General features: G+C 42.0%; 1 protein-coding gene across 1 annotated transcript in view; it reads left to right on the top strand.

The window, feature by feature from the left end:
• The window catches only part of mccc2 (methylcrotonyl-CoA carboxylase subunit 2), a 124,287-nt gene extending 109,866 nt beyond the window's left edge, over nt 1–14,421 (top strand). The window contains exons 16-17 of the mRNA XM_072281174.1: nt 2,660–2,745; nt 12,462–14,421. Coding sequence (XP_072137275.1) covers nt 2,660–2,745; nt 12,462–12,579 — 204 coding nt within the window. The 3' untranslated portion in view covers nt 12,580–14,421. The remainder of the gene's footprint in view (nt 1–2,659; nt 2,746–12,461) is intronic.
• Nucleotides 14,422–25,582: the final 11,161 nt, after the last annotated feature.

Raw genomic sequence — 25,582 nt, 5'->3', positions numbered from 1 at the left:
CAAGAGCAAGGAAATCCTTTTGCATTTGTACAGGGCCCTGGTGAGACCACACCTGGAGTATTGTGTGCAGTTTTGGTCTCCAGGGTTAAGGAAGAACATCCTGGCTGTGGAGGAGGTGCAGCGTAGGTTCACTAGGTTAATTCCTGGGATGTCCGGACTGTCTTACGCAGAGAGGTTAGAGAGACTGGGCTTGTACACGCTGGAATTAAGGAGATTGAGGGGGGATCTGATTGAGACATATAAGATTATTAAGGGATTGGACAAGATAGAGGCAGGAAATATGTTCCAGATGCTGAGAGAGTCCAGTACCAGAGGGCATGGTTTAAGAATAAGGGGTAGGTCATTTAGGACAGAATTGAGGAGGAACTTCTTCTCCCAGAGAGTTGTGGAGGTGTGAAACGCACTGCCTCAGAAGGCAGTGGAGGCCAATTCTCTGGATGCTTTCAAGAAGGAGCTAGATAGGTATCTTATGGATAGGGGAATCAAGGGTTATGGGGACAAGGCAGGAACCGGGTATTGATAGTAGATGATCAGCCATGATCTCAGAATGGTGGTGCAGGCTCAAAGGGCTGAATGGTCTACTTCTGCACCTATTGTCTATTGTCTATTGTATACATGGAGAGGTAGTAAATTGGATTAGATATTGGCTCAATGGAAGAAGTCAGAGAGTAGTAGTGGAGAATTGCTTCTCAGAGTGGAGGCCTGTGACTAGTGGTGTGCCACAGGGATCAGTGCTGGGTCCATTGTTATTTGTCATCTATATCAATGATCTAGATGATAATGTGGTAAGTTGGATCAGCAAATATGCTGATGATACAAAGATTGGAGGTGTAGTGGACAGTGAGGAAGGTTTCCAAAGCTTACAGAGGGATTTGGACCAGCTGGAAAATGGGCTGAATAATGGCAGATGGAGTTTAATACAGACGAGTGTGAGGTATTGCACTTTGGAAGGGCAAACCAAGGTAGAACATACAAGGTAAATGGTAGGGCACTGAGGAGTGCAGTAGAACAGAGGGATCTGGGAATACAGATACAAAATTCCCTAAAAGTGGTGTCACAGGTAGATAAGGTCGTAAAGAGAGCTTTTGGTACATTGGCCTTTATAAATCAAAGTATTAAGTATAAGAGTTGGAATGTTATGGTGAGGTTGTATAAGGCATTGGTGAGGCCGAATTTGGAGTATTGTGTGCAGTTTTGGTCACCAAATTACAGGAAGGATATTAATAAGGTTGAAAGAGTGCAGAGAAGGTTTACAAGGATGTTACCGGGACTTGAGAAACTGAGTTACAGAGAAAGGTTGAATAGGTTAGGACTTTATTCCCTGGAGCGTAGAAGAATGAGGGGAGATTTGATCGAGGTATATAAAATTATGATGGGTATAGATAGAGTGAATACAAGCAGGCTTTTTCCACTGAGGCAAGGGGAGAAAAAAACCAGAGGACATGGGTTAAGGGTGAGGGGGGAAAGGTTTAAAGGGAACATTGGTGGGGGCTTCTTCATACAGAGAGTGGTGGGAGTGTGGAATGAGCTGCCAGATGAAGTGGTAAATGTGAGCTCACTTTTAATGTTTAAGAAAAACTTGGACAGGTACGTGGATGAGAGGTGTCTGGAGGATATGGTCCAGGTGCAGGTCAGTGGAACTAGGCAGAAAAATGGTTCGGCACAGCCAAGAAGGGTCAAAAGGGCTGTTTCTGTGCTGTAATGTTCTATGGTTCTAAGCCATCAGACTCCTTAATACCCAGAGACTAGACTGATATCTACATCATTTATTATTTTATTGTAATTTGTCCTCTACTGTGCCTATTGTCTTGTTGATTATTTATTGTAATGCCCTGCACTGTTTTGTGCACTTTATGTAGTCCTGTGTAGGTCTGTAGTATAGTGCAGTTTTTGTGTTGTCTTACATAGTCTACTGTAGTTTTGTGTTGTTTCATGTAGCACCATGATCCTGGAATAACGTTGTTTCGTTTTTACTGTGTACTGTACCAGCAATTTATGGTTGAAATGACAATAAAAAGCCACTTGACTTGACTTAAAAGTCCGTTGTGTCGCACACAGCCAAATATCTTCTGCCTCCCACGACACACTAGTCTGTCAATACAACGGCCTTCGATATTATCACCAGTCTGCACGGATCATGGTCTTCCGGTTGGGAAGTCGAGGATCCAATTACAGAGGCCCTGGTTCTGTAACTTATCAATCAGGTTTGTGGGAATGATGGTGTTAAATGCTTAACTATAGTTGATTGACAGCATTCTGACATACGTGTTTTTGTATATAATGAGTAGTGCAGAAAGAGAGAGCAAACAAAGTAGTGAGGTAGTGAACATGGGTTCATTGTCTGTTCGGAAATCTGACGGCAGAGGGGAAGAAGCTGTTCCTGAAACATTGAGTGACTGTCTTCAGGGTCTTGCATCTCCCCTCTAATGGTAGTATGAAGAAGGAGGCATTTACCAACATTTTCCAAACCCGTGAATTCTGAGACCAAAGTACACAGCACTCTACTTTGGAGATGTGTTGTGATGTAGGGATGGGCAAAAATGTTAACTTTTCCCAAAAGATGAATTTGGGAAAGATGGAAACCGATGGAAATCCAAAAATTGCAGATTCTGGAAATCTCATCAAATGCTGATGGTTTTAATGTGTGTTGTTTCTGTAGTTCTCTGCAGAAGATGAAATGGCTCTAAAGGAACCAATCATTCGGAGGTTTGAAGAAGAAGGCAGCCCTTACTACTCCAGTGCCAGGTAAAGTAAAACATCTAATTCCACGGTTCTTTGTCACAGGAGGCTGTGCAGATGCCACGCATCTTGAGCAACGCAAAGAGATTGATCTGCTTTACTTGTCACATGTACATCGAAACATACAGTGAAATGTGTCATTTATGTCAAATCAAAACCGAGGATTGCGCTGGGGGCAGCCCACAAGTGTTGCCACACTTCTCGTGCCAACATAGCATGACGACAGTTTACTAACCCTAACCTGTACGTCTTTAGAATGTGGGAGGAAACTGGAGCACTTGGAGGAAAATCAGGCATCACTGGGAGAAGATCGAAACTCCTTACAGACAGCGGTGGAAATTGAAATCTTAATTGATTTTTCAGCTAACCACTATGCTCCCGTGCTGCCCTGACACATAGATTGCTGTGAGAGAACCCCCATGACGGTGCACAAAGGAGCTTTATCAGTTTCTTTTCTGCAGAAAATAATTATTATGATACAACCATGGGAATTTGGTTAATTTCAATTGATGAATTGATCCTGTCAAAAGTTATTGATAAAGTTTATTTGTTTGTGGAGGAATTTGATTTTATTTGACAGGTACCCAATATGCCACTGTGAGTAATTGATCTGGAACGCCATGCACTTAATACTTTTAACGAAATTTACAATGAGATGGGTCGTTGAAAAGAAAACTAAAATCTCCTTCACCGAATCATCATTATTAAAAGTGATATCCCAAAATGACAGATTCTGTTAAATCTGTTTGTTACCAAGTCAGCTGTTTTGTACTTGCCAATATGCTTCTGCTAACCTTCACCTAGTGTAAATGTTGATTTACAAACAGCAATGTCAGATCTTGCGCCTCTCATTTGATTTGCAGATAGTGTGCAATCTTTTCAGTTCTTAGCTCCAGTACATTCAGAGAACCATTACAACACCAGAGGCCACAGGAATCACTGGGCCCTGACCACCATCACTGCAGGCTGTGCCAATCTCTGGATATCTGCTGTAGCCTTGTTAACATTTTTTCTTCTAGACTTTCTGCGGTTCTTGTTTTGAATGCCATGACTGACACTGTTTCTCCTGCCTTTTGATAAAGTTCATTCCAGATAACTAAATAAAGTTGGGGAAATTGACTTTTTTTTTCTGTCTATTTGGTTTGGCTGTGTTCCCTTTTTAATGAATACAAATATTCATAACATTGATATCTCAAGCTAATGAAAATAGGATTCTCAAAGAATATTGTCAACACCATGCTATTTGTTCTTTGTAAAATGGAACTTCAATAGTCAAATCACCTTTGTTTGTATGTTAAACTTCCTTTAGGCAGAATTCTAATCTGGTCACTTATAATTGCAGGTAAATTGAATTAAGAGATTCTAAGTCATCTACAGTAAGTGTTCACTGAATGTGAAGATAAGCTTGTTGCCTTAAAATCACTCTTTTGTACTTGTTAAGGTACTTGGGTGAGTTTTATATAGTTTTATCGTCTAATTTTGTTGAAGCTGTGACATGTGGGCGGGTCTGTCACAGGAAGAACATAAAAACACCCAGTAGAGTTGACCCCTTCCTGTTCCTAACTTCCACCAACAGAGGCTCCATAGACAACCCCCCTATGGCTTCCTCCTTTTCTGCAACCATGACACTGTCTCTGATCAACAGTGCCACACCCCACCTCTTTTGCCTCCCTCTCTGTCCTTTCTAAAACATCTAAAGCCTGGCACTTGAAGTCACCATTCCTGCCCCTGCTCCATCCAAGTCTCTGTAATGGCCGCAACATCATAACTCCAAGTGCTGGTCCACGCTCTAAGCTGATCCGCTTTATTCATAATACTCCTCGCATTAAAATAGACACATCTCAAGCCATCAGTCTGAGTGTGTCCCTTCTCTATCACCTGCCTATCCTCCTCTCACACTGTCTCCAAACTTTCTCTATTTGTGAGCCAACCTCCCTTTCCTTTGTCACTTCAGTTCTGATCCCACCCCCAGCAATTCTAGTTTAAACTCTCCCCAATAGCCTTTGCACTTTATTATAGTTGTATATTCGGAAAAACGCAGCATTTTAATTCCAAATGGTTTCCTTTCTTTTTTGCAATGTTTAGACTTCCAAAGCCCGAAGTCTAACAATGTTACTTCATCAAACTACTTTACTGTCTTCCTGTGTGATGGATTCAGGCCCTTCACCTAGTTAGCTCTACAAATGAATAACATTACTGCTCTCCGTCCTTCATTTTGGTGGCTGTCTCTCATTAAATTAATTATTACCGCATCGATTTTTCACCAGCCAATAACTCAACGGTCACTGGTGTATTTCCTTCTTTCAGTGGCCTGTTAACCCCCAGTGTTTATCCTGAAATGTTTTTGCAAAGGATTGAAAATGGTTTCCAAGTAATATCCTATTACATTGGACCAAGCTTGCCTTTTAAATATTTACTTTTACAGCACTTGATGTGAACTTTGATTTTTTTTCAACAGATGGCTGCGTTTCGCTTCTGTATTCTTTGACAATTAAATATTTTGATAACATTTTTAAATATTGGATGCAGCTGGTTTCATCAGTTTTGTCATGTGGGAATATAAATTTGGTCTGTACAAGACTCCAGACTGATACTGTTGACTCTTCTGAAATGGGACAGTGAGGGATGTGTACAAACTACTGGCTTCATCAGCAATGCTCACATCCTGACAAAATGAATAAGGACAAGAAAATAAAAACTCCGGATTATTTAGCTTTGAATATATTATGCTTAAGGGATTATGCACTCAGTGGCCACTTTATTAGGAACACCTGTACATCAGATCATAAGATACAGGAGCAGAATTGGGCCATTTAGTCCATTGGTTCTGCTCCACCATTTCGTCATGGCTGATCCCATTTTTCCTTTCAATCCCAATCTCCTGCCTTTCATTCCACTCCCCCCCCCCCACCTACTCCCTGTGTATCTTTATGCCCTGACCGATCAAGAATCTATCAACCTCTGACTTAAATATACATAAAGACTTGGCTTCCACAGATGCTTCTGGCAGAGATTTCCACAGATTCACCACTCTGGCTAGACTAATTCCTCTTCATCTCTCTTCTAAAAGGACCCCTTCTATTCTGAGGCTGAGTGTTTTGGTCTTAGACTCTCCCACCAAAGGAAACATCCTTTCCACGTCCACTCTGTCAAGGCCTTTCACCATTCAATTGGTTTCAATTAAGTCACCCCTCATTCTTCTGAATTCCAGTGAATACAGGCTCAGAGCCATCAAATGCTCTTCATATGACAAGCCGTTCAATCTGGGAGTCATTTTCGTGAACCTTCCTTAAACCCTCTCCAGTTTCAGCACATCCTTTCTAAGATAAGGGGCCCAAAACTGCTCACAATACTCCAAGTGAGACCTCACCAGTGCTTTATAAATTCTCAACATTACATCTTAGCTTTTACATTGTAATCCTCTTCAAATTAATGCTAACATTGCATTTGCCTTCCTTACCATAGACTGAACCTGCAAATTAACCTTTAGCGAATCCTGCACAAGGACTCCCAATTCCCTGAACCACAGTTTTTTATGTATTATCAATCCATTTAGAAGCTAGTCAACCCTTTCATTTCTTCTACCAAAGTGCATGACCATATACTTTGTGTCACTGTATTCCATCTGCCACTTCTTCGCCCATTCCCCTAATCTTCTGTAGCCTCTCTACTTCTTCAACGTTACCTGCCCATATACCTTTCTTCGTATCATCAGCAAACTTTGCAACAAAGCCATCAATTCCATCATTCAAATCATTGACATATAACATAAAAGGTATCAGTGCCATCACAGACATTTGTGGAAAAATACTGGTCACTGGCAGCCAACCAGAAAAGGACCTCTGTATTCCCATTCTTTGCCTCCTGCCAATCAGCCACTGATTTATCCATGCTAGAATCTTTCCTGTAATACCATGGGATTGTAGCTTGTGAAGCAGCCTCATGTGTGGCACCTTGTTAAAGGCCTTCTGAAAATCCAAGTACACAACATCAACTGGTTCTCCTTTATCTATCTTGCTTGTTATTTCTTCAAAGAATTCCAACAGATTTATCAAGCAAGATTTTCCCATGCTGAATACAGCCTATTGTATCACGTGCCTCCAAGTACCCTAAAACCACATTCTTAACAGTCACCTCCAACATCTTTCCAACCACTGAAGTCAGACTAACTGGCCTGTAATTTTCTTTCTTTTGCCTTCCTCTCTTCCTGAAGAGAGGAGTGACATTTGCAATTTTCCAGTCTTCCAGAATCATTCCAGAATCTAGTGATTCTTGAAAGATCATTACTAATGCCTCCACAATCTCTCCCAGCACCTCTTTCAGAATCCTGGGGTGTACACAATCTGATCCATGTGACTAACCTACCTTCACATCTTTCAGTTTCCCAAGAACCTTCTCCCTAGTAATAGTAACACACACTTCATGATCCCTGACACCTGGAACTTCCAGCATACTGCTAGTGTCTTCCACATTGAAGACTGATGCAAAATACTTATTCAGTTCATCCGCCATTTCCTTGTCCCCATTACTATCCCTCCTGCACTGTTTTCCAATGGTCCAATATCCAGTCTTGCCTCTCTTTTACACTCTATATATCTGAAGAAGCTTTTGGTATCCTCTTTAATATTATTGGCCAACTAACTTTCATATTCCATTGGAAAGGGAAAAAGTGCTCGGCAAACTCTGGACCAGATGGACTACATCCCAGAGTCCTGAGAGAGGTTGCTGAAGAGGTAATGGACGCATTGGTCATGATCTTTCAAGAATCACTTGATTCTGGCATGGTCCTGGAGGACTGGAAGATTGCAAATGGCACTCTACTCTTTAAGAAGGGAGGAAGGCAAAAGAAAGGAAGCTATAGGCCAGTTAGCCTAACCTCAATGATTGGGAAAGTGTTGCAGTCTACTATTAGGAATGAAGTTTTCGAGTACTTGGAGACTAATGATAAAATAAGTGAAAGTCAGCATGGTTTCTATAAAGGGAAATCTTGCCTGACAAATCTGTTAGAGTTCCTTAAGTAAGTAACAAACAGGGTGGACAAAGGAGAGGCAGTGGATGTCATTTACTTGGATTTTCAGAAGGCATTTGATAAAGTGCCACACATGAGGCTGCTTAACAAGATAAAATCCTTAAAAACGACACTGGCATGGATAGAGGAATGGCTGACAGGCAGGATACAGTGCATGGGAATAAAGGGGTGGGCGTTTACTGGTTGGCTGCCAGTGACGAGTGGTTTTATCAGGGGTCAGTATTGGGACTGTTACTCTTCACATTGTTTGTAAATGGTTTGGTAATGGAATTGATGGCTTTGTGGCAAAGTTTGCAGATGATACAAAAACAGGTGGATGGGTGGGTAGTGCTGAGGATGCAATGTGATTGCAGCAGAACTTGAGTCTGTGTTAAAGAAGGCAAATGCATTGACATTTATTTGAAGGGGAACAGAATATAAAAGCAAGGAGATAATGCTGAGCCTTTATAAGACACTAGACAGGCCATATTTGGAGTATTGTCAACAGCTTTTGGCCCCATATCTCAGAAGGATGTGTTGCCATTGGAGAGAGTCCAGAGGAGGTTAACGGGGATGATTCTGGGAATGAAGGGGAACAAATGCAACTGTCAATGTTTCAGACCAAGACCCTTCTGGCTAGAAGCGTCGACTGTCTATTCTCCTCTCCAGGTGCCATCTAACTTGCTGGTTTCTTGCCTGCCCCCCTGTTCTCCCCCCCTCACCTGGTCTCACGTTATCACATGCCAGCCTACACTCCTACCCCTCAGTCCCTCCCCCTGCTCCTTAATCTTCTTATTCTGGATTCTGCCCCCTTTATTTCCAGCTCTGATGAAATATCTTGGCCCCAAACATCAACTGGTTATTTCCTGCCTTAAATGCTGCCTGACCTACTGAGTTCCTCCAGCATCTTGTATGTGTTTCTCTGGATTGCCAGCATTTGCAGAATCTCTTGTGTTATAAGTGCCCCGTATTGACTCGCCCTCTGGCATTTTGTGTGTGTTGCTCTGGATTTTTCAGTATGTGCTTCATATTAAATCACTCTTTAACTCCTTCAAACATCACTTTGTAGTTTTGCTGTTTCATTCATTATGAAATGCCAGACTAATTTATTTCCTCTAACTACGGTCATCAGTCCAGCCTATTAGTTACAATTAGGAATGGATTTTTCAAATGCCATTTCTGTGACTCATTCCTTATGTAACAGTAGTGTTAACCCTGTTCATGATGGACTTGATATTAAAGTCACTGGAAAGGCCATTCAGACCAGTAATGAAATACAGTACATCACACTCAATACCAAGTCTTTAAATCAATATTTTCTATCAAATCTGTTTATTTCTTTTATTTTTTTACCAGAATGATATTTGCTACTCATTGAATTCAGATAATGGTAACAATTTTGCAAACACGAGAAAGTCTGCAGATGCTGGAAATTCAAGCAACATACACAAAATGCTGGTGGAACGCAGCAGGCCAGGCAGCATCTATAGGACGAAGTACAGTCGATGTTTCAGGCCGAGACCCTTCGTCAGGACTAACTGAAAGAAGAGATAGTAAGAGATTTGAAAGTGGCGGGGGGTGGGGGGGAGATCCGAAATGATAGGAGAAGACAGGAGGGGAGGGGTGGATCTAAGAGCTGGAAAGTTGATTGACAAAAGGGATACAAGGCTGGAGAAGGGAGAGGATCATGGGACGGGAAGCCTAGGGAGAAAGAAAGAGGGAGGAGAGCCCAGAGGAAGATGGAGAGCAGGCAAGGAGTTATTGTGAGAGGGACAGAGAGAGAAGAAAAAAAAAGGGGGAATAAAAATAAATAAGGGATGGGGTACGAGGGGGAGGTGGGGCATTAACGGAAATTAGAGAAATCAATGTTCATGCCATCAGGTTGGAGGCTACTCAGACGGAATATAAGGTGTTGTTCCTCCAACCTGAGTGTGGCTTCATCTTGATAGTAGAGGAGACCATGGATAGACATATCAGAATGGGAATGGGACGTGGAATTAAAATGTGTGGCCACTGGGAGATCCTGCTTTCTCTGGTGGACAGAGCGTAGGTGTTCTGCGAAACGGTCTCCCAGTCTGCATCGGGTCTCACCAATATATAGAAGGCCGCATCAGGAACACCGGACACAGTATATCACCCCAGCCGACTCACAGGTGAAGTGTCGCCTCACCTGGAAGGACTGTCTGGGGCCCTGAATGGTGGTGAAGGAGGAAGTGTAAGGGCAGGTGTAGCACTTGTTCCGCTTACAAGGATAAGTGCCTGGAGGGAGATCGGTGGGAAGGGATGGGAGGGACGAATGGACAAGGGAGTCACGTCAGGAGCGATCCCTGTGGAAAGCAGAAAGGGGGGGAGGGAAAGATGTGCTTGGTGGTGGGATCCCGTTGGAGGTGGCAGAAGTTACGGAGAATTATATGTTGCACCCGGAGGCTGGTGGGGTGGTAGATGAGGACAAGGGGAACCCTATCCCTAGTGGGGTGGCAGGAGGATGGGGTGAGAGCAGATGTGCATGAAATGGGAGAGGTGCATTTGAGAACAGAGTTGATGGTGGAGGAAGGCAAGCCCCTTTCTTTAAAAAAGGAAGACATTTCCTTCATCCTGGAATGAAAAGTTTCATCCTGAGAGCAGATGCGGCGGAGACAGAGGAACTGCAAGAGGGGAATAGCATTTTTGCAAGAGACAGGGTGAGAAGAGGAATAGTCCAGATAGCTGTGAGAGTCCATAGGCTTAAAGTAAACATCAGTAGATAAGCTGTCTCCAAAGACAGAGACAGAAAGATCAGAAAAGGGGAGGGAGGTGTCGGAAATGGATCAGGTAAATTTGAGGGCAGAGTGAAAGTTGGAGGCAAAGTTAATGAAGTCAATGAGCTCAGCATGTGTGCAGGAAGCAGCGCCAATGCAGTCGTCGATGTAGCGAAGGAAAAGTGGGGGACAGATACCAGTATAGGCTTGGAACATAGATTGTTCCACAAAGCCAACAAAAAGGCAGGCATAGCTGGGACCCATACAGGTGCCCATGGCTACACCTTTAGTTTGGAGGAAGTGGGGGGAGCCAAAGGAGAAATTATTAAGAGTAAGGACCAATTCCGCTAGACAGAGGAGAGTGGTGGTAGAGGGGAACTGGTTAGGTCTGGAATCCAAAAAGAAGCGGAGAGCTTTGAGACCTTCAATTTGGCAGCTGGTACTGAATGTCTTACTGCAGAAAGGGGGGAAGACTGTTTACCCTGCCATGTTTGCAGAGGAAACTTCCATTTAGTGTCTTTAACAACAAGTGACTCCAAATCAAAACATAAATTCTGAATCCATGTACTGGTATCAGTGAACTATCCATTGAAGGGTCAGACTTTGGTGAAGATTTTAATGAAGAAGTGAGGAGGTTACTGGAGAGAATACAGTAGTATCGTGAAAAGTTCAGCAGTTGGAGATACATCCCTCAGAGATCCAAATAAAGAGGCATGTGGAGCTGAGAAAGATTGTAGAGGTGGGGAGAGGAGCTGCCTTAACTCAACGCAAAGGAAAAGTTGTTCTCAACATGGCTGTAAGTATAGTTAGAGATTTGGCCTTAAATCAGTGAATGGCTAAATGGTAATTTTTAAATTTGAGATATTGAAGGACGTACAGAAGGGAAGATGAGATAAGCTGAATCTCGGATGTGCTACTAGTTATACAGTATAAGGGAAGTTTAGAGTTGACCAAAGAAGGTTGAGAATATGGTAGCAGACTATCAAAGGCAGAATAGCAGGTTCATGGCCATAGAGTTAGCGATGGCAGAATTGGAGATGATGAACATAATCCCCTATTTTGACAAAGGATCATTGATGTAAAAGGTTAATTTTTTTCTCCTCCTGCACATTGGTCTGACCCTTCAGTATTTTACCATAATTTAGTTTAGATTTCCAGCATCTGCCATTTTATCAATCTTAAAGGATGATGTTTGTGAATTTTCCCACTGCCGTACTATAGAAATTCTGACTTGTCTCTGTTAGATGTCAAACTATCCTGTAGTACAGACATTGAATGGAGTGGGAGATCAGGGGGGTTTGAACGGATCTCATCACTGTAAATCCTGCAAATCTGGAAATCTTCAACAACACGCACAAAATGCTGGAGAAACTCAACAGGTCAGGCAGCATCTAAGGAGGCAATAAGCAGTCAACTTTTCAGGCCAAGACTCATCGGGAGTCCTGATAAGGTTCTCAGCCCAAAAACGTTGACTATTTATTGCCCTCCACAGATGCTGCCTGATCTGCTGAGTTCCTCCAGCATTTTGTGTGTGTTGCTCAAGATTTCCGTCTCTTGTTTTTCTGAAAGTTTTACCTGATCTATTTGTCTTGTTAGTGTGTGATTTTGAAACCTCTTATCACTTGCTCATGGAAGTGAAGTTGTTTAATAGTTAGCAACACATATAAAAGTTGCTGGTGAACACGGCAGGCCAGGCAGCATCTCTAGGAAGAGGTACAGTCGACTATACCGCTTCCTAAAGATGCTGCCTGGCCTGCTGTGTTCACCAGCAACTTTGATGTGTGTTGCTTGAAATTCCAGCATCTGCAGATTTCCTCATGTTTGCATTGTTTAATAGTTAATTCTGTTTACTGTGTAGATTGTTGACGCCATCAGAATGTTTTAAGTGCTTTTCTGTGATCTTCAGAGTTTTACCCACATCGGTATTTATCTTTATTAATTGTTACTAATTGAAATGTATTTCCTTATCTTTCTAGACTGTGGGATGATGGCATAATTGACCCTGCAGACACAAGGTTGGTGATAGGTTTAAGTCTCAGTGCGGCACTCAATGCACCCACAAAGAAAACAAACTTCGGAATTTTCAGGATGTGAACTTGGCTTTTATTATTAGATGGAATATTTCTCAAATCTCAGCTGTGACCAAGGAGCAATAGCTAAAAGATTGTTACATTTTGTGTAATAAAATTTAAGTGTCCAAAACCGTTTGTCTCTTTTTAAAAATGAGGATTATTTTAAAAGCATCACATTATGTTGTTACTTTGGCCAGTGCATGTCCAAGCCCTGTTGATTCAGATTTGGATGTAGCAGTCATTAGGAGCTTTGCACTTATCAGTCTTACGCTGCATGGAGTCTATCGTTTGACACCATTGATGCAGAGAGCCATGATGTTCATCTGATTGATGCCTGTTATTTCACTCGCACTTGTGTGCGGTCTCTAACTGAAAGAAAGCATGTAGTGACTCCTAACTCTTCAGTTTGTCTGTCTTTGTGATTTATGAGGTAGGTATTACCAGTAGAATTTATTAATCATACACCCCCACCCTTTCCCTGTGACTTTTGGCCTGTCAACTTGGCTTTGGCTGCTTTTAAAACAATAGCAATTTGATTAAAGGAGGAATTTCTAATGACTGTTACATTCATATGAAAAAGGTCAGAAGAGGCTGTATCTCATTAATATCAGTATGCTAGATGAAAGTGCAGACTGTTCGCCTGCTAGCAAATGCTTTTTGAAGACCATGTGACAATGGAGCAGGGTTAAGCCATTCGACCCATCGAGTCTGCTCTGCCATTCCATTACAGCTGATTTACTATCCCTCTCAACCCCATTCTCCTGCCTTCTCCACATAACCTTTAGCTAATCAAGAACCTACCACCCTCTGTTTTCAACACCATTGGATTGCTCTTCATTGGTAAAACTTGGAGATAGTTTAGATATACATGTACTTTCCTTTTGAAATCTATGCAGCCTCACTCTGAAGAGTTCCCTGATTTGTACAGTGAAGGAACTAAATTCAAATGGGCGCAGATGCAAATTGGTAAACCGAACAGATGAAATCTATTGCAGAGAAATTGGAAGTGATTCACTTTGAAATGAAAAATGGAGGTGACAAAATAAACTAAAGTAACACATACAAAATGCTGGAGGAACTCAGCAGATCAGGCAGCATCTGTGGAAAAGAGCAAACAGTCGACGTTTTGGGCCGAGATCCTTCTTCAGGACTGAGAAGGAAGGGAAAAGATGCCAGAAAAAAGGTGGGGGGAGGAGAAGGACAAGCTGGAAGGTGATTGGTGAAGCCAGGTGGGTGGGAAAGGTAAAGGGCTGAAGAAGAAGGAATCTGATAGGAGAAGAGAGTGGACCATGGGAGAAAGGGAAGGAGCAGAGATCAAAATAAACTAAATCGTAATTATTAAAGAGACCTGGGATTTACTGTATATCAGTGATTCAAAATCAATAACCTACATCAATGTATAGGGAAATGTTAAGGAGATCTTCATTATTTTGGTATTGTAACCATCTTTTTATCAAAGTTTTCTTTAAATAAATAATTTAACACTTTTTAGCAGCATTACTGCCTTGTCATATCATCTTCAAAGTGTTAATTGTATAAATCCCTGGTCTCTTAAATAATTACCACTTTATTTATTTTGCCTGTTACATTCTTCATTTTAGTGTAGAATGTAGGGGACAATTCAGACTGACAGAGAAAGAATAATTCTCAAATGTATGTGTAAAGCTGAAATCCCCCTTGTTTCCCATTAAAAGTGCATCGCATGTCTGATGTTAGAATGCTGAGCTCAGTTATACAATTTATTGTCTGACTTATTTAGGTAAAATTCTTGTTAGAATCTGATTTTCTACCTTTTATTGACACTGATTGAACTATATTGGTTTGAAAACATATCATTAATAAACAGTAAACACTAATAAATCAACTGGATTCTGATTTGTGTAGTTGTTTTCACAATGAAATATACCTTATTGCAAATACTTTCTCAATAACACCATTGGGAATTCTTGTAGTTAGTTGTATACATTATTTCTGTGCATGAAATGGTTAACTGCGGCAGATGACTACTTGCATCTCAGTTCAGAGAACCGGATTACAAACTGCTTGTATTGGTGTTGCTTACCATCAAAGATGTTTAATCAAGATTCTACCTCACTGTAAATGCTGTAATTTCAAATTCAACGTTCCTTTGTCAGGAAATACTTGGTGATCAAATGGGGAAAAAGGTTACGAACTGCCAGCATTTCTGCAGATGATTTAATTAAATTAAATTCTCTGTTGAAGAAACTATTTATACTCACCAATGTAATTCTTCACTCATACAACAGATGGTTTTGATGCCTTAACATTTCACTGTGAAATTCATATTTGCATATTTTGATGAACTGATCTGAAAAAGTTTGGTGTGAATAAATCATAAATGTTCATTAAATTTATAGTTTATTGTAATTATGAGTGTTTAACAAATCCTTTGTCACTCGTGCACTCGATAAACTGAATGTTTAGATTTCTTTCAAAGAAATTCCTTGAAGATGATGAGTGTATGCAGATAAAACTTTGGAGGCTGTTTAGAATGAGCACTTTGAAAGACTTATTGTTAAAGATGATGTACATATTTGAAATGTATATTTGAAAGCTGAATTGCTAATTCTTATGGCTAATACAAGGAAGCATAATTTTAAAGTGATTGGAGGAAAGTGTAGGGTTATGTCAGAGGAAGGTTTTTTTACACTGTGTGGAACGTGCTGCCAGGGGTTGTGCTACAGGCAGATACATTAGGGACATTTAAGAGATTCTCTGAAAGACACGTGGATGATAGAAAAATGGAGGCTATGTAGGAGGAAAGGGATAGATTGATCCAGGAGTAAGTTAAATAGTTGGCACATTATGCGCCAAGGGGTCTGTACTGTTCTAGGTTATTTAATACACAGCCAAGAAGTTTGTTTACATTAGTTCAATGAAAAAAGCCAAGGGATTTATAAAATCATAGTTAAATTGTATAAAAGTTTACATTGCTATATTTTCTATAATCTTTGAAAATCCCACATCACTGAAATCTAGTCACCATGTTGGGAGCCAGAATGTTACAGCAACCAGATATGTACAGGGAGATCTGACAAACATCATCTTGACAAAAAGCTGATTATTATGGGAGTGATTGTGCTTAAAGAAGAATTCTGCTCTTTAAAGATTGTCATGGGATATTTTCAATTGATATGAGATGAGACTATAGGACTACTTTGCTGTCCCTTGCAAAAGATGCCTTCTCTCAGCGCAGTATGGCTTAAGTATGGTACAAAATTGTCAGCCTAGATTTAGTATTCAGGTCTGGACTGAAAGGTGCACTGACGACCTTCTGGTTTTGAGCAAAGAATTCTACCACAGACAACAGCTGACAAATTGCTTACTCGATTTTATTAGAGAAGTAGTTTTATCATGAATTGTTAGATTTTTCAAAGGGCACATATTTTATTCATTTGATTCATCTTGTCTCATGTTTTCCATTAGAGGCTTTCTCCTAATTCCTCAATTAATCAACAACATGATGTAAGTGACGTCTTATTCATTATGAAGACAGAGGAGGCGGCGGTTTGGTCCATTTTGACAACACTGGCTCCCATAAAGTAATGCAATTAGTCCCATTCCTATTATAATCTACAACTTATTTTCTAACATGGCTGGTAGTTCCCATTTAACATTTATTTACTATTGACCCATAAAGAGTAAGTCACAGCAGCAATTAACCCACAAGCATGGAGAGTTATAGAGCACCATAGCACAGAAACAAACTTTGGCCTATCCAGCCCATGCTGACCCAATCTTCTGCCTAGTCCCATCTACCCAAACCCGGATCATATCCCTGCCAAGAATCTACCTATTCAGATTTCTCTTAAATGTTGCAATCAAACCTACATCCTACATGATACAAAGATAGGTGGAGGGGCCAGTAGTGCTGAGGAAATTCAGTAGAGTCTGCAGAGAGACTTGGATAGATTGGGAGAATGGGCAAAGAAGTGGCAAATGAAATACAATGTTAGAAAGTGTATGGTTATGCACTTTGGTAGAAGAAATAAATGGGCAGACTATTAATTAAATGGGAAGAGAATTCAAAGTTCTGAGATGCAACAGGACTTGGGAGTCCTCATGCAGGATACCCTTAAGGTTAACCTCCAGTTGAGTGGGTGGTGAAGAAAGCGAATGCAATGTTGGCATTCATTTCTAGAGGAATAGAGTATAGGAGCAGGGATGTGATGTTGAGGCTCTATAAGGCACTGGTAAGAACTCATTTGGAGTACTGTGTGCAGTTTTGGGCTCCTTATTTAAGAAAGGATGTGCTAACGTTGGAGAAGGTTCAGAGAAGATTCACTAGAATGATTCCAGGAATGAGAGGGTTAACATATGAGGAACGTTGTCCGCTCTTGGACTGTACTCCTTGGAGTTTAGAAGAATGAGGGGGGACCTCATAGAAACATTTCGAATGTTGAAAGGCATGGACAGAGTGGATGTGGCAAAATTGTTTCCCATGGTGGGGGAAGTCTAGTACGGGAGGGCATGACTTAAGGATTGAAGGGCGCCCATTCAGAACAGAGATGCGAAGAATTTTTTTTTTAGCCAGAGGGTGGCGAATCTGTGAAATTTGTTGCCACGGGTGGCAGTGGAGGCCAAGTCATTGGGTGTATTTAAGGCAGAGATTGATAGGTATCTGAGTAGCCAGGGCATCAAAGGTTATGGTGAGAAGGCGGGGGAGTGGGACTAAATGGGAGAATGGATCAGCTCATGATAAAATGGCAGAGCAGACTTGATGGGCTGAATGGCCGACTTCTGCTCCTTTGTCATATGGTTTACATCCACCATTTCTGCTGGCAGCTTCTCAGCTTCCCCTTAAATATTTCACTTTCACCCTTAACCCTTGACCTCTAGTTTGAGTCTCACTCAACCTCAGTGGAAAAAATCCTGCATGTATTTACCCTACCTTTGGCCTTCCCTCATTCTTCTGCACTTGAGGGTTGAAGTCCTAATCTATTCAACCTTCCCCTGTAACTCAGTTACTCAAATCCTGGAAATAATATTGTAAACTTTCTGTCTAATTTTTCAATCTTATTGATATCCAGAAATAATTTGGAAAATTTGTAGCTCAGGTGGCTGATGGTTGGGTTGAGTTGTTCTCCAATCTTGGCAATCTTGTAAATGTTTCATCACCAGACAAGGAGACATTATCTGTGTGCTGTTAATTGTGGACAAGACAAGACAAGACCATGTGGTCTACAAAGTCCAATGCAAGCACTGCAACAAATATTACATTGTCCTTACTGAGAGAAAATTATCCCCAATGATCATGAACATAAACTGGCTGTCAGACAGCATGGCCAACTCTCCCTAGTCTCTACCAAAAGATGAAGAGGGGCACAAATTTGACTGAGCATCAGTGAAAGTCATGGCATAAGCAAACACGCAGCATACAAGGGAATTCTTAGAAGCATGGTTTTCCATTAATAATACTGTAAACAGACACGTTGACCTTGACCCTATATATGAGTCAATGCAGACAAAATTCCAGACCACAACACATGAAGTTAACCACATGACCAAACAGCGATGAAACTTCCTCCCTACATCACAACTGAGTTTCTGTAACGATGACCTATCAGCTGATTGATCAGTATATAAAGGCCAAGCATTTGGAGGACACCACAATTAACAGCAAACTGATGATGTCTCCTCGTATGGTGATGAAATGTTTACAAATAAATTGCCAAGATTGGAGAGCAATTCAACCTAATTATTGATATCTTTCCTGTAGGCAGATGGCCAGAGCTGCACATAATACTCCAAATTAGGCTTCACCAATGTCTTAGGCAATTTCAACATGAAATCCCAACTCCTGTCTCAATACATTGATTTACAAAGGCCAATGTGCCAAAAGCTTTCTTTACCATCCTATCTACCCGTGACACCACTTTCATGGAATTATCAAGAATTCCCAGATCCATCTTCTGCTGCACTCTTCAGTTGCCTGCAACTCACCATGTAAGACCTACACTGGTTGGACCTCGCAAAGTGCAAAACCTCACCCATGTCTGCATTAAATTTCATCTGCCATTTTCAGCCCATTTTTTTTCCAGCCTGTCCAGGTCCTGCTGCAAACTTTGATAGTCTTTTCCGCTGTCCACTACACCCACAATCTTGGTGTAATTAGGGTCCAGTTAACCGTAGATGATAAATAACAAAGGACCCAGCACCAATCCCTATGGGGCATCACTAGTTACCAGCCTCCAGTTAGAGAGGCAACCACCCACTACTGCTCTTTGGCTTACCCCACTAAGCCAATGTTAAATCCAATTTACTACCTCAATCTGAATGCAAAACAACATAATCTTTGGAGCAGTTTCCCATGTGGAACTTTGTCAAAGGCCTTACTAAAATCAATTGCCTTTCTTTCATCAACCTTCCTGTCACGTACCCCATGACGGGTTAAAGAACCAGCAAAAATAGAAACACTTTGGAGTCCAGTATTGCTATTAACTAATATTATTTATTAGTAACTACGCAATACACAATACAGTAATATAAATGCAGATATATCAAACAGGTTAGCAATGATTATTTATATATATAACTTCAAGTCTAGGGGTAAATAGATGGTCTTACGATGATGAGTAAGGTTCAGTTCAGTTGGTGGAATCGAGTTGAGTAGTGATGCAGAGAGAGAGAGTGGGAGATTTGAGTCTTCAGATGAGCTGACACTGTCAATCTTCCTGTTGTCCTCTGAAATCCTTTAGAAGGCACTGACTGTGACCACAGAACCATTCTTCTGAGGTGGAATTATCAACCCAGACGAGGGTTCGACTCACGAATAATTCCCCACTGGTCACACCATTTTCACACTGCAAGAGCCACTGATCGATCCTCCAAAACCCACTTTTTCTGTGGGCACAACAAAGCTCATTCAGTGTCCAAAACCATGTCTCCCAGGTCTATCATGTGACCTATTTATCTCACCGTGCTGAATACTAACTGTCTCTCAAACAGCTCCTCCCTTCTCTCTCTGTAAGAATATAGAAGCTGAGTGTGCCTGCAAAAGTGTAAACATGCTGCTGAAAAACCATAACATCATCTCAAAGCAGTCTTCGCCTCTCTCTCTCTCTTTTCAAAAGCACAGTTCATAGGGGTAAGTCAGGACCTTGTCACACTTCCTCATAACTTCCTCAAGAAATCTTTTTTTAAGATTGCTTAAACACAAAATACCGTGCGCAAAGCTCAAGTTCAAGTTTATTGTCATTCAACTGTACACATGTATACAGCTAAATGAAAGGTTCGTCTGGGACTAAGGGGCAAAACACATTACATATATCACACACACACCTAATATACTGTTAACACAGTAATATTCACAGACTGAGTGAACTCGGCCTTTTCTCCTTGGAGCAACGGAGGATGAGAGGTGACCTAATAGAGGTGTATAAAATGATGAGAAGGATTTATCATGTGGAAAGTCAGAGGCTTTTTCCCCCTGGGCTGAAATGGCTATCACAAAAGGGCACAGTTTTAAGGTGTTTGGGAGTCGGTACAGAGGAGATGTCAGGGGGTCAGTTTTTTTTAACACAGAGAGTGGTTGGAATGGGCTGCTGGCGATGGTGGTGGAGGGGGATATGATAGGGTTTTTTAAGAGACACTTGGACAGGCATATGGAGCGCAGAAAAATAGAGGGCTATGGGTAACCCTAGGTAGTTTCTAAAGTAAGTAAATGTTCAGCACAGCATTGTGGGCTGAAGGGCCTGTATTGTGCTGTAGGTTTTCTATGTTTCTAGATAATAATATTCTGTAGATTTACAAGTTGACGCAAAGTTCATATATGACATTTAGTTAAATATATAACAGTAATAATGCTACTGGCCTGTTGCCTATCCCTAACCAGGCTGTGTCTATTCAAATATTTATATATCCTTTCCCTTGGAATATCTTCCAATTACTTTCCACTACTGATGTCAGGCTCACTGGTTTATAATTTCCTAGCTTATTCTTAAAGCCTTTCTTGGACAATGGAACAACATTAGCCAGCTCTCTAACACTTCATCCATGGCTAAGGACATTTTAAACATCTCTGCTAGGGCCCCTGCCATTTCTGCACTAGCCTCCCATAAGGTTAAGGGAGACTCCTAGACAAACCCTGGGTACTTATCCACCCAAATTTGCCCCACGACAGTAAACACTTCTTTTTATGGTCCATGATCTCACTGCTACTTTGCCTCACCTCTGTGGCCTCTGTGTCCATCTCCAAATAAATACAAATGCAAACAAAAAATCAATTTAAAATCTCTCCCATCTCTTTTAGCTCCATGCATAAATGGCCATTCTGATTTTCTAGAGGACCTATTTTGTCCCTTACTATCTTATTGCTCTTAATATATTTGTAGAAGCCCTTGGGATTTTCCTTAACCTTGTCTGCTAGAGCAACCCCATGCCTTCTTACAGCTCCTGATCTCTCTCTGAAGTGCTTTCTTGTATTTCTTATACTCCTCAAGCACCTCATTTGTTCCTACCTGTCTATACCTGCCGTGCACTTCCCTTTTCTTAACAAGGGCATCAATATCTCTCAAAAACCAAGCTTCCGTACATCTGTTGTTCTTGGTCTTTTATTCTGACAGGAACATACAAATTCTGTACTCCGAAAATTTCACTTATGAAGACGTCCAAATCACCAAGTATACCTTTGCCAGAAAAGAACCTGCCCAACCCACGCTAGTCAGATCCTTTCTGATATCATCAAAATTAGCCTTAGAATCTCAGCCCGAGGACCAGACTTATCCTTTTCTATAATTATTTCGAAACTAATGGCATTATGATCACTAGATGCAAAGTGTTCTACAACACAAACGTCTGCCAGGTTTCATTCCCTAATAGATCACGTATCGCACACACTCTAGTTAGGACCTGTGCATATCAAAGAAACATTTGACAAATTCTTTCCCATCTCGCCCTACTACAGTATGGGAGTTCCAGTCAGTAGGCAGGAAGTTAAAATCGCCTACTATCACAACCTTATGTTTCTTGCAACAGTCTGCGATCTCTCTACAAATTTGCTGCCCTAAATCTCGCGCGCTGTTGGTTGGTCTATTGTATATTGTAGCTCCGTTAGCCTGGTCATACCTTTCCTATTCCTCAGCTCCGCCTCGTGAGACGAGTTCTCCAGTCTGTCCGGTCTGAGCACTGCCGTGACTAGTAACGCCACCCCTCCTCCTTTGATCCCTCCCGCACTGTCGCATCTAAAACAAGGGAACCTTAGAACATTACGGTGCCTGTCCTGTCCTCTTGGGAACTTTCGTTAACGCATATGACAAACTCGATCCCATCCAGTGCTTATACAATATAGGAGTCCCCGTCAATGTGTGGAAAAATATCTGGGATACTGGAGGAAATCAAAGCCTCTGAAGGAAAGGTATGCCTCTTCAAGGTTATGAGATGAAAGGTCAGCGCAGGCAGGATTGAACCTCTGGAGGCGTCTGGCAGCAGCACTACCCGCCGCAACACCGTCACCGTAATTCAGCGCAACTTCATACAAAATAGAGACGCTCTCTGTGGTTGACTGATGCAACCGGTGGTCCAGTCCTGGATCACGCTTCTAAGGCTATCTGGGCATTAGCGATACGTGATGGTACCTGGTTCAAGCGAATGTTGACGTCGAGGGTTGACTTGATCCCAAACAGTTTGCCAGCTGGGTTTTGTTCGCAGCCACCCCTAGACTCCAAACTGCCAGCGTTCATTGCTCTTCTCCTGGCTTAAGCTGAGTAATTGGTCACAAAAGCAAAACATTTATTTCTGTTTTTTGCATACGTAAGAATAGAACTTTAAACTTTATGTCTGGTCAGAATGCTTCTCCAGTGTTGTGTTTTTTTTCCCGAAAGTCACGAGCAAAGGTACTATTTGGAAAACTCTCCGTGAATAATACTTCACAAGTAATGACTCAGCAGTAAGTGTAATGCATGGGGAAAATGTGGTGTGTGGGGAGGGGGTGCACAGTGTCCCTGGAGAAGGGACTTGTTGTGTTCATCCGGGGCAGCTCACTCACCTTTGGTCCCCACCGGACACTCGGCTCTCACTGCGGCTCCAAGTAGCTGTCTGCATGCGACGCCGGCAACGGTCCGGTGTACGGCTTCGACTGGCGGGCCTCATACCCCGGCCAAGTAGGGATATGTCTGTCCTAACTTGTGAAGTCAGCTCCGGCGGACTGAATGGATGAGATCTACAGTGATCCAACGGCCAGGAAAGTGGTTCTGCAATGCTCTGTGGAAGAGCACGACGAGCCTCAGAGGAAGTCATGGCCATCAACTGCAAGCAAGAAACGCCCCAGCTTTGACGAGTACTCAAACCACCGGACCCGGACTTCCGAGGTCGAGACAGTGGAACAACGCCAGAGCAACGGCTTCTCCACTTTAAAAACTCTCCCGCAAAGACCTCCTGGCGTCGTCAGGTAAGAGGTTTAACTCAAGTTGGAAAGTGAAGACATGGAGCAAACAGAAGACACAGGTTTACAGTAACGGCCAGAAGTCTGCTTACATATCATCGCTTAATAGAAGAAACTCAGTCAACATCATCATCATCATGTGTCACGTCGTACGACGTGCGCGATCATGGTCTCTATAAAGATGACTATTCTTGGAAAATTTTTCGACAGAAGTGGTTTGCCATTGCTTTATTTCGGGCAGTGTCTCTACAAGTCGGGTGACCCCAGCCATTGCCAATCCTCTTCGGAGATCGTCTGCCTGGCGTCAGTGGTCACACAACCAGTACTCGTGATATGAACCGACTGTTGATAACGATGGCGAAGCAGGTACCCCTACACTTTGTCCAAGGGTGACCTGCAGTCTAGCGGAGGGAAGGGCGCCTTACACCTCCTTTGGTAGACACGTATGGCACCTCGCCACACAGAAGAAACGATGGCTGTCAAATGGGCATTCTGACATGTGGAGGACGACAGGGAAAGAGCTGGTGATTTCTATGAAGGCGGAACACCTGTTCCACGTCTTGTAACGCTAGGAGCAGCATGCAAAGGATAATACGGGTAGATTGTTATGGGATGTTATTGCTAATGACACAAGGTATTACCAGCGACGCCTGGTCGCAATTGGATGGGACAATCAAACAAGAGGAACCACTGATCTGCTTAGTGGAGATTACGATGTGTAGGGTAAATGTAACAAGTTTTACAGTTACAGAGAATTTGATTCCTATCAATTTGGATCATTTTAAGGCAGAGGTGCATACAAGGAATTCAACTACTGGACTGCAATCTGAAGCGGAAAGGATGTTTTCCAAACGACATACTTCTTTTAAATGAGCAAAACTTTCGATGGTCAAAAGCCTTGAGGTAATGTTGCAGCTCTATAAAACTGGTTAGGCCACATATGGAATATTGAGTTCAGTCTGGTTACCTCATTGTAGAAGCTTTAGAGACAGTGTTGATGAGAATTAGCAGGACAATGTCTGGATTAGAGTGCATGCCTTGTGAAGATAGGTTGAGTGAGCTAGGGCTATTCTCTTTGGACCAAAAGAGGGTGAAAGGGTACTGTGCTATGTTCAAGTTCAAGGTATTGTCATTCATCCATACATCTGTATACCACAAATGACAAAACATTCCTCTGGTGCTAGGGTGCCCAACACAGTACATATAACTCACACATACAATACATAATGTAATATTACCACATATAAATTACCAAGTAATAAGGTGCACTGATGATGCCTTCTATGTTCTGACTGGGGATTATTATTGGCAGGATGAAGATGGAGGGGAACAATACTAGAGGATGTGTCCAGTGTGTGCCCCACCACTTAACACAGAGAATAGGATAGGACGGTAGTGGTCAGGAAATGCATGGGGAAGTGGAGATGAGAGAGAAAGGTGAAATGTACGTGAGGGGTCTGCTGGGTATATATTGAACAGAATGTGTGTGTGTGGAGGCAGGAGGGTGGTTGGTGGGTTTGGCTATTGAAGACAGTTGCTGAACATATGATTTCCATTGTAGTGATTTTACAGGCCATGATCTTTTCACCTTCGTTAGAGATGAGTCGTGAGAACAGGGAAGAAAAGTTTAACGATCTAGTTAGAACAGAGAAAAGAAACATAAATCAGAGCCATCTCCCCACTGTAAACACAAGAGATTCTGCACATGCTGGAAATCCGGAGTAACACACACAAAATGGCAGATGAATCAGTAGGTCAGTATACCTCTACAGTTACATTTTATTTCTGGTTTATAGCGCAGGCCTACGATCGAGCATACTTTCTTCAGCCAATGATTGGTGTGTTAAGGCCGACCTGGATGGAAAAGGCAGTTTCCCGGAGCAAATAGCTTTCACAACATTGCGTCCAGATATAATCGTATGGTTTGACACCAGTAGAGAAGTGGTTATTGGTAAACTCACAGTCCCCTGGGAAGACAACATCGATGAAGCCCATGAGCGCAAGTTAACCAAGTATGCAGAATTAAGATCAGAGTGCAGAGACAGAGGGTGGAAGGTCTCATGCTATCCATTCGAAGAAGGCTGCCTGGGTTTATTGTGTTCACTTTCCAGAAGTGGCTGTGTGACCTTGGCTTCACTAGAAGAGAGGTCAAGTCAACCAGCAGGGCTGTAGCTGAGGCAGCAGAGACAGGATCAGCATGGGTGTGGACCAAGTATTTCCAGAAGGACAGATAGTCAGACAGTGTATACACATCTTGCAAACCCTTCAGCAATTGCATAGACACCTGAAGAGTAGACTATCTGTTGGATGGAAGCGACCAACAACTCTGATAGAAGCAGATGATAGGTTTTTAAGCTCACCAGTGGGAGGTGGTGCTTTAGCACTGCTGGCCCACCACCTCAAGGGAGTCTTGATCATAAGCGGTCCGAAACTCCTGAAGACAGGTGGCAGATCAACTGATGATCCCACTGGTGATAGCACAGGACAGTTAACATCTTAGTCCACGTGTATTTTCAATTATTTCTGGTTTACTTCTATCCTGTATCATTAACCAAATTCCACTTGATTCCATCTGTCCATTGTTCACCTTTCCTTGAAAATAATGTTTAATTAGAGCAGGGGT

Source organism: Mobula birostris, chromosome 17, assembly GCF_030028105.1.
Source record: "Mobula birostris isolate sMobBir1 chromosome 17, sMobBir1.hap1, whole genome shotgun sequence".
In the NCBI taxonomy this organism is placed as follows: domain Eukaryota; kingdom Metazoa; phylum Chordata; class Chondrichthyes; order Myliobatiformes; family Myliobatidae; genus Mobula; species Mobula birostris.
Note: the sequence above shows the minus strand (reverse complement) of the source record. Positions and strands in the feature narration are given on the sequence as shown.